This window comes from Zingiber officinale, chromosome 11A (assembly GCF_018446385.1).
Source record: "Zingiber officinale cultivar Zhangliang chromosome 11A, Zo_v1.1, whole genome shotgun sequence".
Classification (NCBI taxonomy): Eukaryota; Viridiplantae; Streptophyta; class Magnoliopsida; order Zingiberales; family Zingiberaceae; genus Zingiber; species Zingiber officinale.
The window spans coordinates 38,765,802-38,782,650 of record NC_056006.1 but is presented as its reverse complement, the minus strand read 5'-3'; the positions used below and the strand labels follow the sequence as shown (position 1 = coordinate 38,782,650).

The window sequence follows — 16,849 nt, the reverse complement described above, 5'->3', positions numbered from 1 at the left end:
AAGTGGCTAGAGGCTATGAGATCTGAAAATCCATGTACACTAACCAAGTATGGACTTTGGTTGATCCACCTGAAGAGATCAAACCCATTAGGTGTAAGTGGATCTTCAAAGTGAAGACTGACATAGATGAGCATATGCATACCTATAAAGGTAGATTGGTAGCTAAAGATTTCAAGCAAATTTATAGTATAGACTATGATGAAACTTTTTCATCAGTTGCGATGCTCAAGTCTATTCGGATTTTACTTGCTATTACAGTTTACTATGATTATGAGATCTAGCAGATGGATGTTAAAATCGCATTTCTTAACGGAAATCTGCTCGAGGATGTGTACATGACACAACCTGAGAGTTTTGTAGATCCAAAGAATGCTAGAAAGGTTTGTAAGCTGCAAAGACCTATTTATGAATTAAATCAAGATTCTAGAAGCTGGAATCTTCGATTCAATGATGCGATCAAAACGTTTGGTTTCATTAAGAATGAAGATAAACGTTGTGTCTACAAGAAGATTAGTGGGAGCACAGTCATCTTTCTCATATTGTATGTAGATAACATACTTCTCATTGGAAATAATATCCCTACTTTTCAGTCAGTAAAGACTTGGCTTGGGAATTGTTTTTCAATGAAAAACTTAGGTGAAGCAGGCTATATTTTAGGCATAAAGATCTATAAAGATAGATCTAAAAGATTGTTTGGTCTAAGCCAGAGTACATACATTGATAAGGTGCTAAACGTTTTGTCATGGAGAATTCCAAGAAGGGATTCTTGCCGATGTCACATGGTGTGAGTCTTTCGAAGACTCAATGTCCCTCTTCTAAGGAAGAAAGGGACTGCATGGATCGATTCCTTATGCATTTACTATAAGGTCTATCATGTATGTTATGCTTTGTACTCGCCCAGATGTCTCGTATGCTTTAAGCATGACGAGCAGATACCAGTCAGATCCAGGTGAAAGTCACTGGACAACAGTCAAAAATATTCTAGAAGGACTCAAGATTATTTCTTGATCTTTGGAGGCGATGAGAGCTTGTTGTAAAGGATTACACCGATGCTCGCTTCCAAACTGACAAGGATGATTACATATCGCAGTCAGGGTATGTGTTTTGCTTAAATGGTGGTGCTGTGAGCTGGAAAAGTTCAAAGCAGGACACAGTAGCTGCTTCTACAACAAAAGCTGAGTACATTGCTGCTTCAACTACAGCAAAGGAGGATGTTTGGATCAGGAAGTTCATCATAGAGCTTGGTATTGTTCCTAGTATAGCGAACCCAATAGACCTCTATTGTGATAACAATGGAGCTATTGCACAGGCTAAGGAACTTCGCTCTCATCAGAGATCCAAACACATACTACGACGATTCCATCTCATTCGAGAGATCATCGATAAAGGAGATATGAGGATATGCAGAGTCTCGACCGATGATAACATTGCAGATCCTTTGACCAAGGCTTTGGCACAGAGGAAGCATGATGTTCACACTAGGTCAATGGGTATTCGATATCTTAGTGATTGTCACTAGTGCTAGTGGGAGATTGTTAGTATTAGCCCTAGTACCAATTATGAGATGATTGTAAAGGACTCATTTTGTATCATATATCATTATTAATAAAAGACAAAGTTGGTTATTATATTTATTTCAGTTCAGTGCCGATTGAATAAGTATAATAATGTCCTTGGGTAGTAGGTTCTTATCTACAACACATCAATTGGTTGAATTGATAGTGATATATTGTAGATATATATGAAACACTAATCTTAACTATTCCTAGTCAAGCATTAATATACAAGGACAATATTAATGCGTTGAGAATAGTATGTAGATTAACGGATGACTTAATCTCACAAGTCATGGATATGATATATCAGGTTGACACATGGGTATATATTAGAGAATATATACTGAATGACCCGCCATGAGAATGTTTCATGGATCGTTATATGAGTGTCATAAATATTCTCATGTGACTATTGGTATGAATAGTCCTTAGACCTGAAGTCACTATGGTTCCCTACATAAGGAGTTACGTACTTTGGTATCGGCAAACGTCACATGTAGCAAGGTGGACAATAAAGTCGATCATTGGGTATGCAATGAATTATGCGGAGGAATGTGAGTGATGTAGATGAGATATATCCCTTCCATATGACGGAAACGATATCTATGGGCCCCTTGATTAGTATGACGCAAGAATGCATTGTCTTGCTTAAATGAGTCAATATGAGATATTGAACTTATTTGATTGAGTATGTTTACTTAGAGATCAAGAGACACAAAGATTGATAAGAGGATGACACGTTTTATGCCTTATAGATCAATCTAGATATCAAGGATAGAAAGATTGAGTTATACAAGATAATAGACATGAAAAGGTTAGATCGGATCTCGACATTCTCGTCACTTGGGTAGCAATGATGTATTGTTAGATGTCACTTATTGCTTATGTTTTTAAAATGATTTTAGATACATTGTCAATGTACCGAGAGCATATTGGGTCACACAAAGAACATGTTGATTTGGAGATGAATTATGAGGTTAAGTTTAATCCGAATTATAAACATTGAGTTAGACTCGAATGAATTCAGATTAGACTTATTGAATAATGGGTTAGATTCATTGATTTATTGGGTTAATGGTTTATTGGGTTAATGGTTAATCCAATATTCTAAATCCAACCCATTAAGATTAATGAATATTAATAGAGATTAATATATCATTAATCAAAAGGAAGACAAAAATATTTTATATTCATTGGATATATACAAAAGTCATTTGTAAAAGTAACCTTTTTGGTAAAATAACATTTTTGGTGAAGTAACCTATTTGGTGAAGTAACCTATTTGGTAAAGTAACCCTTTTGTGAAGTCACCTTATATAGATGAAGTGGCCTTTTGGGTGATTATGCTCTTCTTGGTTTTTACTCTTCTTCCTTCTTCCACTCTTGGCCAAAAACTTCCACAAGAGGTTGCTAGTACAATTTTGGTTGTTTCTTTCTCCATTTCGTGAGTTCGTGAGACGGACGGAGAACGTGTTCGTGTGGATACCATAGAGGCGCAGATGTGTTGATCGCGCTGAGATCTACATCCTAAAGAAACGTTGCTGTTGGGATTACGAAGAGCACGTAGTAAAGGTATATATCTTTTAACAAAACTTAGTATATAGTTTCCTTTGCATGGATCTTCTAGATAGGAACTTATTTTTCTGCTGCGCTTTTCGACGTGTTTAGCGCTATAGTTCCTTGCAACTTCAACACAAAGTGGTATTGGTCGTTTCTTTCCTTCTATGGGACGAAGGCGTACAGTTGATATTGCTGATATTGATCCACTAGCATTCTCAGACAAAGCTAGCAAATAGACTAGGATTAATTATACTTATACAAGGGAGAAGAAGAAATCAATAAGTCTTGACTATTGCTAAATTTTTTTCATTTTAATCGAATTCCTCCCAATGCAGCAAATAACACATACTACCGCAGCATGGTGTCCAACATTCAAAAATCTGAATTTGGTATTCAACCTCCGAATGCAAATGAAATTGCTGATCCGTATTTAGATGAACAAGTAGAGGAAATCAAAACTTGGATCCTATCATGCAAGAAACAATGGGGCTTATATGGAGTTATATTAAAGTGTGATGGTGATTTTTCATAAATCCGTTGACGCAACTACATATTATCATGACGCATCTTATATATATCATTTGATAGATAACGTAGTTGAAGAGATAGGTGCAAAACATATAGTGCAGGTCATTAACAATGGTGCCAACTTCAAGAGGGTTGGAGAGTTATTGGAGCAAAAATATTAAACATTATTTTGGACACCATGCGCAGCCCACTGTATTGATTTGATGATGGCAGATATTGGTAAACTCGATATAGTAAAGAAGACAGTGAAAAAAGGTCAATCGTTAACAAAATTCCTTTATAATCATCATTGGGTTCGCTGATTAATGAGAAAATTTATTAATGGGGAGATTCTACGACCAAGAGCAACTAGGTTTGCAACTCACTTTCTCCTATTAAAATCATTGTTTCAAAAAAAAAGTCGGATTGAAGGTCATGTTCACTTCTGAAGATTGGGAAACCTCTCAATACTCTAGTTCTACTGAAGGAAGAGAGGTACAAAAAATTATTATATCTGCTAGATTTTGGAACTATATATTTCAAATATTCTTATAGCAGTAGAACCCTTGTACGTCGTTCTACGTAAAGTCGATATGGACAAGAAGTCATAGATGGACAACGTCTACCGTCTAATTCATGAAGCAAAAGAAGAAATTAAGAGACGTCTACAATCACCAAGTATCAATATTATATTGATATAATCACTACAAGATGGGACAACCAAATGGGAAAATATATTCATTTGGTAGGTGCGTATGATAAAGAATTTTTAATATTGCTATTAATAATTATATATGCTTAATTATTTTAGGTTATTATCTCAATCCATCATATCAATACCGTTACAATCTTGCCACAAATGAAGATCTATTAGTAACCCTCAAAAATGTAATATCAAGACTCCAAAAAAATAGAGATTTGGCTACTAAGGCTATTAATGAAAGTCGATTATTTCGAGAGGCATATGGTTCTTTTAGCGATCCTTTTGCAGTGTCATGCAGATATAAAATGGATGCAAGTAAATATAGAAAAAAATTATTACTAATTATTGTCAACAAACATAAATACTATTTTAATTTTATTCTTATTTATCTTATAGCTGAGTGGTGATTACAATATAGAGGATCGGCCCCAAATTTAAAAAAGATTGCAGTACAAATTTTCTCACAGACAACGTTTTCAAGTGGTTGCGAAAGAAATTGGTCAATTTTCTCCCTCATTCATACAAAAGTACGTAATCATCTTTTTATCGTCGCTTGGAGAAGATGGTCTACCTTCATTATAATATGCATCTTCAACTAAGAGCGATAACAGAAAAACAAGAACAGGAAAAACAAGAGTCTAGTGATGTAGACCCATTTGATATTGAATTTGTCCAAACTAAGGATGATCCGATGATGGATCGGTGGAGTGTCGTTGAGGCTGAGAATCCCTTACTGATGAAACAAGAGATTCGCCATGACCATCTCAATTTCTTACTCAAGAGATTGAAAAAATACAAGCTAGAGGAGATGTCAGTGAAGAATATAATGATGAGGCTTTTGACCAAGAATTTCAATTTTCCGGATTACGACCGAGACATTCTCAAACATCTCAATCTCAAAGTCAACTAAAGTCCATAGATAAAGACAAAGGTAAAACTCCTGGAATTTTTATTTAAGAGAAAAGAAAAGTCAAAAATCCTACTTTTAAAGAAAGGGGTCAATTGAGAATTAGTGAAAATTCACTACATACAATTGATGAGCAAGAGCATGATGATAGTGATGAAACATCATCACCTTCTGACACTATAGTCCGATGAGAAGTTCGAAATAATGATAATGACGTCAATGGCAATGCAAGTACTAATGGAAGTGATGATAGTGGTGATGCATCTGGTAGTTGTAACACTTATGTTCCCCCAACTCCAGCACTGGAGCCTTGGATATGTGAGAAAGATTACATACATACAACCCAAGATGATGATCATGGAGGTAGAATTATTAAAACTCAGTATCAACGTCGATCTAAGGGTGACAAACAAAAGAAAGCTCATAATTATCATGATATGCGGGAGAGTTTAGCTGAGATTGATTCTGATCGAAGTTCATCATACTCTCAGTCATCTTATTATAGTTTTGATGCATCATATGGTGATCCATCATATCAGAACTCACGGACGTATGCTTATCCTTATCCTATATTTGTGCTTGTACCAGTTCCAATTCCAGTGGTGTCAATTCAAATTCAACTTTCAATGGTCAATCGAGACATACTGATAGATATGTGGAGAAATCAATATCAATATTGCATGTCAAGGGATAATTATTTAATCTGGGCATTGGAAAACTATGGATTGATTTAATCAGAATGTTGCAAGAACCAATGTTTCAATCTGATTCACGTCACTTCTTTTGATATTAGTAAGGTATTGTATTATGATATAGCAATTTTAATTTGAGTTGTTCATATATCAATTTTCTTTAAAAAAATATATATTTATTTGATTTTGCCTAACATTTATATTTAAAATTAAAAACTACTAAAACTGTATCGACACGACACGATACAATATCGAAATTATATCGTTCCGGTCTGAGATCGAAACTCCAGCATGACACAAAATTTTAAACCATAATCTAATCTCAGCTTAGTTATTTAAAGACAGTGTTTTCCACCCAAGTAAGAAGTCTAAATCTAAATATAGAAAATAACTAATAGACAAGATATACAATAAGTAAGCACGTTCTTACTCGTTTTTTTTATTTTTTCACTTTAATTTATTGTCATATTCTATTTGACATAAAAAAATAATAAGAATATAAATTTATATATGATAATTGTATTAAATAATAATTAATTTACTTATATATATATATATATATATATATATATATATATATATATATATATATATATATACTGTCATTTATATTTTCATATACAATACGTAATCACTATAATAAGACTCCTTCAATAGTATCACTTGATATATTTTTAAAATTTATTTTCATTTTTTATTTGATATAAAAATAAGACGAATATAAATTTATATATGATAATTGTATCAAATAACTATTAGTTTACTTAATTAATTATTAATTTCTAAAATATATATTTATATAGTTACAGTGTATATATATATATATATATATATAATTTTGCAATTTAAATATTGATATATATAATTTATATTGTAGTTCTAAAACCAAATTTATTTAGAACATTTAAAATCATATATTTCTAAAAATATATATATAACAATCAATGATTTTAAATTTATTTACAAAATTTAAAAGTATTTATAAATTTTTATAATTATTTCAAATTTTAAAATATTTTTATAAAAAATAAAAAAAAACTCAAGGTTTGATTGATTTGAATTTGAATAAATTATAAATACAATTTTAAAATTTTTTAATTAAAATATTTAATTTTTTTACTTTAATTTATTAATATTTTTAATAAAATAATAATAATAACAAAAATTTATATATTATAATTATATTAGTTAATTAACAATTAATTTAATATAAGGGTAGGCTTGGAGCAATGATAAAGTTACTACCACTCTTATAAAGTCACATGACTCTTATCTTGCATTTTTATAAAATCATGGGTTTGAGTCAAAAACATACTCTTATAAAAATACAAGATAAGACCACGTACACTAACGGGAGCTTTGTGCATTGGACTATTTTTTTTAAACAGTTAATTTAATTAATTATTAGTTTATATAATATATTTAATATATAATTTATATAACATATACTATATATATATATATATATATAACACTGTTATAATTTTATAAAAAAATCATATAACACTAATATAATAATTATATATAGTAATGAAACTCCGACTCGGCTCTAGTCACCTAGAACTCTGATTTCAATCATCCTAATGATCAAATCTCGCCGAAATTAAAACTGTACAAGTTTCTCAACTGTTACCGTTTTAAACTAGAGCTTATCTTAACTTCAGCACCATGACTATCTCCCATCAGATTATCCATCGTGAACTAAGCTTGCTCACTCTACGTGTCATCTTTCACGCTTCACATACTTTGCCTGCTCCTGTTGTCGTCAACGTTACGATTCAATGCTCCTACTCCCTCTAGTATCCCATACCAACCTTCACCCCTCGAGCCACCGAACTACTAACTTCATCACACCAAGCCATGCCCAACGAGTACTCCGACACCACTTCAATGTTTTTCATCCTACAGTCCCTCAATTATCTCATGCAACCTTCTCCAATCTCCAATGGATCTCGAAGCCGCTAAACGTATTAACTTAGTCGCCCAAACTCATCAACATTAATCGACCTTGTTGTGTCACGAGATCTCCAAGCTCTGTGTGTCATGTCAAGTCCATGCACAACTTAAACACATCAAAATTATGAGGCTTAACTTAAATCCTTTGCACAAATATCAAAATTCAAAATCGAATGTGACCACGTAGGGTACAATTGCACTAACACATACAAGGTTAGAATAATATGTCCGTAGATCTATCTACCAGAAAGATTCAACTAGTCAAAATTGGATAAATAACCAAAAACAAAGTTTCAAGCCAAAGGTTTCCTATATGATTTATATGTGTTAGCAAATAGTGTGAAGAAATGTGTATGCAAGTGTAAAAAACAACAAATCAAAATCCACTTTGATATAACAATTGAACTTGAAATGATAACTAATTGACTACTAACCTTTTCCCACAATAAGTCCAAGTTGGTTCCAACTAAGTTTGTCAAAGGGCTCCAACTTTGTGAAATTCAAAACTAGCAAAACAGGGAAAAATATAAGTAGATTAAATAGACCAAGAAATCCAAGGAACTGAGCAGTGCTTGCTTGACAATTTTTTTTCTCATCAGTCAACTTTTGTCGAATAAGGGTGATATAAACAGCATATATCCCTGCTGAGACGAGAGCAAGAATATCCCCAAGAAGAGGATTTGTTGCAATTGCATTTAACCCAACACTTGAATCGGATAGGCTGACCATTATTGTCCCGCCCATGCAAAGAAGAACACTGACTAGCTTAACCCATGTGAACTTTTCTCCTAAAAATGCTACCGCAACCAAGAAAGTAAAGAGGCTAGACGAGCTGCTTAAGATAGTATTTGACTGCAGAAAATAGAAAAACCATTAGAATGCTAACAGAAAAAAAGAACAAAAAAAGGAACAGATAGGAACACCAACCGTAACAGTTGTGTATTTAAGAGAGAGATTGAATGTCAATTGAGCAAAGAACCAAAAAGGGCATATCAAGAAGCTAACTTTAGCTACTTGACAACGAGTCCAATGCTCCTCCGTATTCACTTGTTTAGTGCTATCGTCAGTCATCAAGCAAGATTCTCCACCACTGAACGCAATAGCATGAATGGATAATATGCTCTCAGAATCTTGAATTCTAGAGTGAATCAAAGAAATGTTTTCTTGTTGATTATTACTCAGCACATATGGGCCAGTAGGTTGACCAGTCTGCACTAGAAGATTAACTTCCTCTGAATTAACAGACAATTGTGAGTCTGGAACATTCCTATTCCGAAACCAGTGCCAAGAACCCTTTAATATAACCTCAAGATACCGAGAGATCTCAATAATTGGAATAAGAACAACAAACAACGAATTACAGATATAGGTAATCAGAAACGGAGAAACACCAGAATCTACAACAGATTGAACTATATAACTAGCAGCAATCCATATTATTGCCACTGCAACAATGTATATGAGACCTAAAGCCCAACGCCAAGTATCTCTGCTGAACCTCATCGGAGATGGTAGGAATGTTCATTCAAACCTGGGCAAATTGAAGCTCATAACTATTCCCTGCTGAAAATAAACCACCAGTTGACTTAACAACTTGTACCTAAACATTTTGAATTTGTAATCTTTAGAGTTGTACATTCAATAATTAGTAAAAGGACAAAACAACAGCCAGCCACATAAAGAACTGAATCGATTTAATAGAGAAACAAAATAGGATTGCAGATTTTGTTAGAAATTATACTTCCCATTATAATGTATTGGTGCAATCAACCTCCAGGATTGCAAAATTTAACAATATACCACTAGTCGAGATTGACCAAGGATTGATCCAAAATAGGTCAAGGTTGACCAAATGTTTGGAAGTGAGTAAGTGAGATATCAGTTGCTTGGCAGTCAAGAAATCTAGTCAAGTCAAGGTTGACCGGATGACTAACAAAGGGAAAGTCTAGCCATATCAAAGATAACCAAATGACTAGCAAAGGGAAAATTTAGCCAAATCAAGGTTGAGCGAATGACTAGCAAATGGAAAGTTCAGGTAGGTTAAGGATAACAAGATGTTTGGCAATGGTAAAGTCCAAGTTGACTGAATGAGGGAAAGTCCAAGCAGATCAATATGACCAAATGCTTGGGTAAGTGAAAAAACTGTTGGGAGTAAATCCTAGGTAGTGAAAAATCTTAGAGGAGTAAAATCCAAGCAAGTGACACTAGTAGGTCAAGTATAGGAAGTTCAAGAGACCGAAACAAGGTTTCCAGTTCAACTAGATATTCCAATCGACCGAAAGCATAGTAAAATGACATGGCAAATGATGTGTAAAGGGCTAAGCCTCAGCTGATGTGACATAGATAAGCACCAGCCTGATGATGTGGCAATTAATGTGACATGGATAAGCACCGACCTGATGACATGGCAACTGATGTGTCATGACTAAAATGTTGACGTGGAAATTGAGTTGCCAGAGATGGTGCCAGATAAGCTTCAGTAAGGTGGCATGGCCAAGAATAAGCATCGGGAGTTGATGTAGAAAAATATGATGTAAGAACAGATACAGATAAGACTTGATCTAGATAAGGTAAGAATAGATCCGGATAAGCTGTGGATCGGCCGACCATATATGCTTGTTCGGTTGACTGTAAAAAGTCCATAAAAGAGACTCGAAACAAAGACTCAGTATAATGATCAACTCTCAAATCTCTCTAAGATCTGTGCTCAAAATTCTCTCAAAGCTCTACGACCGAGGAACCACCAAGAGTAGTGTCGCAGCACTCAGGACCTCCGGATTGGATCGACAAATCTTTGTTTGTATTAACTATTATATGCTCATTTGATTTATCTACTTGTGATTGCTTTTACAATTTTATAAAAGATTTCTCCGCCTCCGGAATATTTCCGGAAATGAGAAAGAAAGTGGATGACGTTTCTGTACGCAGGCCTTGGACGTAGAACCCTGGGAGTGTGAACCAAGTAAACCCTATCGTGTTCTTGTCTTTACTTTTAGATTTATTATTTTCATTGCATACTAACCCTGATAAAAAAGAAAGAACGATGAAACAAGCGAGAAAAAGATGAGTGTTATTCAGCCCCCTCTAGCACTAACTTAATAATCCTAGACAATATTGCATGATATTAAAAGCGTGGAATCAACAGGAAGACAAGCAATAACTTTTACTAGTTTAGTCTTCAAAAGAAGGCAACGAATTTGACAAGTTTTGCCAATCACAAAGTAACTATTAATTAAGTTATTTATAGTTCCGTATGTGCTAATTTGGCTTTTCATATCTCCTACAATTTATTAACTTCTCATTCTAATCATTCATTGAATTAACATGTTAATTTCATCTCTCATGGTTATAGTTCATTATCATTTTTCATTGCAATCAAAACAAAATTTAGTAGATATTCTTGTGAAACTTTGAAATACCCATTCTTGTCAAGATAATCATTGGTCTTTCCATATTAAAAACCAACACTTGTACTTGTTAATGACAAAAATAACTTAGAGAACTTGTACTTGTTAATCATGATTTTTTCAGATCATGGTTTCAAATCTTTTTCAATATCCGTAGACTCAGTGAACTATATAGTTCTACCCATGGAATGAAATCAAAATTTATCTCATGAACACCATGTGTGGTTGCTCTCTTTTTCTCACTCAGTCACTAAATATCATATGAATTTTGATAAAATGTAACTATATACAATACGTACAACTTCATATCCAAATTCATATCTAAGTATTACAATGAGTAGTATCATACTTTCTCTAGTTGTGTCATATTAACTCATCAAATCATGAGATAATAATTTAGGTAAATAAGCCAAGTAGAATGAGGTCATAGAAGTGATACTAATTCAAGGTTCAAACCATACACGTTAAACCAATTCATGGAACGGTCTAAACCATGTCAACTTAAATAGTGTGCCAATATGATGCAATTAATAGCATACTTGTTCCAATCATAGATCGAAGCTAGTATCATTAACAAAATTTTAGAAGCTAGCTCAAATTATGTGATCTTACCATCCAAAGCACATGGGTATAGGTTAACAAAGCTTTCCAAGAGGCTAAATTTTAAGAATCCTAACGGAAATAAGTTTAAAGGTAAGAGTGTTGAGTGTAGGAACATTGACTAAAAGAGTGGTGAATAGACGGTGCATGATTTTTATATCAATCCTAAGAGAGATTCAAGGTGAATAGATGGTGCATTATTTTTCTCAATCCAAAGAGTACTTCAAACCAAAGGTTGAGATCATGTTTTTTCTTCCAAATTCTCTAGGTATTTCCTTTGGCACTCGAGAGAAATAAGGATGATGACTATTATTTGTTGGGATCTTGATCACCGGCTAGAGGGAGAGTAAATAAACGGTCACCCACTTCGTTCAATTTTCTATACTTGTTAGCACAATGAAAATACACACAACCAAATATGAAAGAAGAAAGAAAATAAACCCTCACGTTTGTCTACGTGATTCGGAGATAATGCCCCTACTCCATGGCTATTCGTAAGTTCGACGATCCCTCAATCCGTCATTGGATTAGTCTCCGGAACTCCGGCTAGCTCAATCCTCCTTGTCGGCAGAGAAACCTCACCACAAATTCGATCAAGAATTCTTGGATTGCTCTGAACTTTGGAGACTCTATTAGGGGTTAACCACCTCTAATTTCATTACCAAAGTCAACCAATCCAAGTTCCATTATATAGAGCATGGGAGGAAACACCCAAGCTGTGTTTCTGTCACCAGTCGATTGTCATACTTACTAGTGGCCTCTATGGAATTCGACCTTTATAACCTAACGGCTTGATTCCAATCAACTGCTCATTATTCACTACTAAAAAACTAGGCTTTTGAGACAAATTTTAAGACAGTAACAAAATTCATCTCAAATACTAAGTAATTAACACAGTAATAATAGATGTCTCAAAATTTTACATGGAGACATTAAATTTAAGATAGTATTTAAGATTTTGTCTCAAATTCAACTACTAAGGCACCTAATAAAGACAGTTAAAAATATAATTATATAAGACATTTAAATAAGACGAAAAAAAATGTCTCAAATTAACTTGAATATGATTCGTTGGAACGGTCACAGTAACTGTCACGGACTCTACCATTCAAGTTCTAATATCATTTCACGGAATAGTCGCAACGTGGATATATATAGACACACACATACAATAATAATATAGGAAAATACATTTAAATTTTTTTAATTTATAATGTGTGTTTAGACTATTGATAATTTAAGAATTATGAAAATAAAACATATTAAATATTTAATGATGTACTAACCTTTTAGGATATGCCTAAAACACTAAATAACATAATAATAAGAATAAATAATAAATTTATTATATATAGAGAGGATGATGATTAATTAAAACTAATTAAATTTAATATAATTAAATTTATTTAGGAAAATAATAATAATATAATTAATAGTTAATAAGAAAATAAATTTACATGATTATATATAATTTTTTTATATTTTTAAAAATTTAAAATGTATTATTATTATTTTTTATTATATTATATTTTTAAATGATTATTATCAAAACTTAAGTCCTAACTTTCTATTAACATCGTTTCGTCTTCTCATCTTCTCACATGCTGAAACCTAAAAGCATCGTCGTTGCCGCTACGCCATCGCCTTCGTCTTCTTCTTCTCAGCCTGTCGTGCTCACCTACCGCTACCGCCGCCACCTTCTTCTTCTTGCCCGTCATGCCCACCCCGTGAACTGCCCGATCAGGCCACGTCGGAGCGCCTTTGACGTCATTGTCCGATTCATCCAGAGGTAATCATGGCTCTATGTTTATATAGGATTTATGCCTCCGACCTCGAATTATGCCTCCGACATCTATTTTTCTTGATTTTGATATAGGATATTGGACTTGGAACAATGTTTGGAGATGAACCAATAGATCAAACTACATGGTACATCTCTTATTACCTTTGATATCATAATGCACTTTTAATTTTTTTCAATTTCATTTGTATTCCCTGAATACCGACAGTTCTGAAATTAGAGTTTTATCACTTCTAGAAAAGGTTCTATTCTTTCATTAGTTAAAATTTAATTGTACTTGTAAGTATTACCCGTGTAGTAAATATTTAGTTGTGATCTAAGAAGTAACTTTTTCTTTTATAAATGATTGTTTTTATCAGTAAATTGTTCCTCAATGAAGACCGGTGATATGGAAAAAAGTTAGATTCATTCAAAGAATAGGAATTCAGAAGAATATAGGAGAAAAGTTGATGAATTTTTAGAGTTAGCTTACAAAGACAAGACTGGAGATAGCCGAATTTATTGCCCATGTTGTGATTGCAAGAATCATTATTTTGTCTCTAAGGTAGATGCTAGAATGCATATTATTGTTAGAGGCTTTTATAACAAATATAGAGTTTGGGTTTACCATGGCAAAATTTACAATTCGCAACAAACAATCTTATCTTATAGAGGTACAAGTGATATGGATACAGATGATGATATATTTAGGATGGTTCAAGATGTTTTTGGTGCCAACAATAGCCATGATTTTAGATTAGAAGATGATTTAATTGGGATGGATAAAAAACCAAGCAAGATATGAAATTGCAAGAAGCTCAGTGTGAATTGTATGAAGGTTGTAAGAATTTCACAAAACTGGCAGTCATTGTTCATCTCCTACAACTAAAAGTTCTAGGTAGTTGACCTGATAATTCCTTCATTCTTTTACTTCAATTATTGGTAAAAGTCTTTCCTCACTCAAAGTTACCTTCATCCTTTTATGAAGCCAAAAAAATAACTAAAGATCTTGGCTTCACATATCACACTTGGGATGTTTGCCTGAATGACTGTATGGCATTTCGTGGTGAAGATAGTAAACTTAAAGAATGTGAAGTATGTGAATCACCTCGATACAAGCCGGGGGGGTAAGCAAATTGCTGCAAAGCAAATTAGGTATTTTCCATTAAAGCCAAGATTGCAAAAACTTTTCTATCATCTGAGATTGCTTCATTAATGAAGTGACATGAAAAAGAAAGAACCAATGATGGTGTCCTGGGACACCCTGCTGATTCCCAAGCTTGGAAGTCATTTGATAATAAATATTCATCTTTTGCTAGTGATTGTCGTAATATTAGACTTGGATTAGCTGCGGATGGATACAATCCTTTTAGAACAATGAATATATCTCATAGTACATAACCTGTTGTGCTTATCCCATACAATTTACCCCCATGGCTGTGATTGATGGGCATAAAGCACTTGGAAATACAATAGATGTGAACTTACAACCACTCATATTGAAGAATTAGTAGAACTATGGAATGATGGTATATGTACTTATGATGCTTCAAGTAAGCAAATGTTCAATCTTTATGCAGTTTTATTATGGACAATCAGTGATTTTTCAGCTTATGGAAATTTGTCAGGGTGGAGTACAAAAGGGAGGTATGCTTGTCCCTATTGTGGTAGCACAACTCGATCATTGTGGTTGAAACCTAATAAGAAATTTTGCTATTCTAGTCATAGAATTTTTTTTTGTCTCCTAATCACATATTTCAAAAGTTGAGAGCATCCTTTGATAGAACACGAGAATATGGAAATAAGCCAAGAAGGCTTTCAGGGTTTAAAATATACGAAGAAGTGAGAGATGTTTTAACGGATTATAAGAAATAAGACATTATCAAAAGGCACAATGGGGAATTTCATTTACCAAGTGAGACCAATTGGAAGAAAAAAAGTATATTTTTTGAGTTGTCTTATTGAATAGATAATTTGGTACCATATAATATTGATGTGATGCATACAGAGAGAAATTTCATGGAAAATGTATTTTTTACAATACTTGACATAGCAGAAAAATCAAAGGATCATCTGAATCCCGTTGTGATTTGAAAGAAATGGGAATAAGGAAAGCATTGCATTCTACTCTAATGGCCTCAGGTAAAAAGTGCATTCTTCCAGCAAAATTTACGATGTCCAAGGATGAAAAATTGATTTGTTGTAAAGTTTTGAAAAATATCAAACTTCCAGATGGCATTGCATCAAATATATCAAAATATGTACACTTGGAGGAACGAAATATATGGGGTTTCAAATCTCATGATTATCATATTCTTATACAACTGTTGCTTCCGTTAGTATTCGCAAAGCATTGCCTAAAGATATAGTTAAAGTTCTTATAGAGTTAACTAATTTTTTTAGGGCCACATAAATGATTTGGAACGCATCTAAAATAGAATTGTTGTTATCCTATGTTATCTTGAGAGAATATTTCCTCTATCTTTTTTTGACATAATGAAGCACTTACCAATACACTTGGCCGAAGAAGCATTACTTGCTGGAGCCGTACAATTTCGATGGATGTATCCTAAAGGAAGGTTAGTTTTTGTTTCCTTTATGAATAGATTATATTTGTATGAATATTCAACATTTTGATTAATTGAAACAAAATAATATCTCTTTAATGTTTCCAGATATCTATGTACTAAAAAATACATGCGAAATCGTGCTCATTCTAAAGCTTCTATTGCTAAAGACTATTTAATGGAAGAGTGCATGAATTTCTGCACAAGGTATCTAGATGATGTGGAAACCAAATCTAATCGACCCAAAGGAAATTTTGATGGCGGTAATGATAAATCACATGCTACAAGAAAATGAGTGAACATAACTCTTGATAGAGTTACATGGACACAATATCATTGTTACGTCTTAATGAACACTAATGTTGTGCAACCATTTATTAAGTAAAAAAATATTTACAGCACCTGGTTAGTTTAATATTGCACCACTTTTATTTTATAAACATATTATATTGAAACAAAATCTACCAAATGAACAGCACGTATATGACAGAACTTTGTGTGAAGTTTCCACATTACGGATACCATCAACTTCAAAGTGTGCATAATGATACATTTCATACATGGTTCAAAACTCATGTAAGTTTTTATTCTATTTTCTATTTAGAAATAAATCC

General features: G+C 33.2%; 1 protein-coding gene across 10 annotated transcripts in view; it reads right to left on the bottom strand.

The window, feature by feature from the left end:
* LOC122031818 (thiamine-repressible mitochondrial transport protein THI74-like) overlaps positions 1-16,849 on the bottom strand; it is a 74,777-nt gene that overhangs the window by 41,448 nt on the left and 16,480 nt on the right. For 4 of the 10 annotated variants that reach the window (XM_042590971.1, XM_042590970.1, XM_042590973.1 and 1 more), the window contains 2 exons: positions 8,809-9,481; positions 8,316-8,733 (listed from right to left, as the gene is read on the bottom strand). In XM_042590971.1, the coding sequence (XP_042446905.1) occupies positions 8,316-8,733; positions 8,809-9,384 (994 nt within the window). In that variant the 5' untranslated portion in view covers positions 9,385-9,481. The remainder of the gene's footprint in view (positions 1-8,315; positions 8,734-8,808; positions 9,482-16,849) is intronic. The other 6 variants (XM_042590975.1, XM_042590978.1, XM_042590974.1 and 3 more) reach the window with 3 other exon arrangements.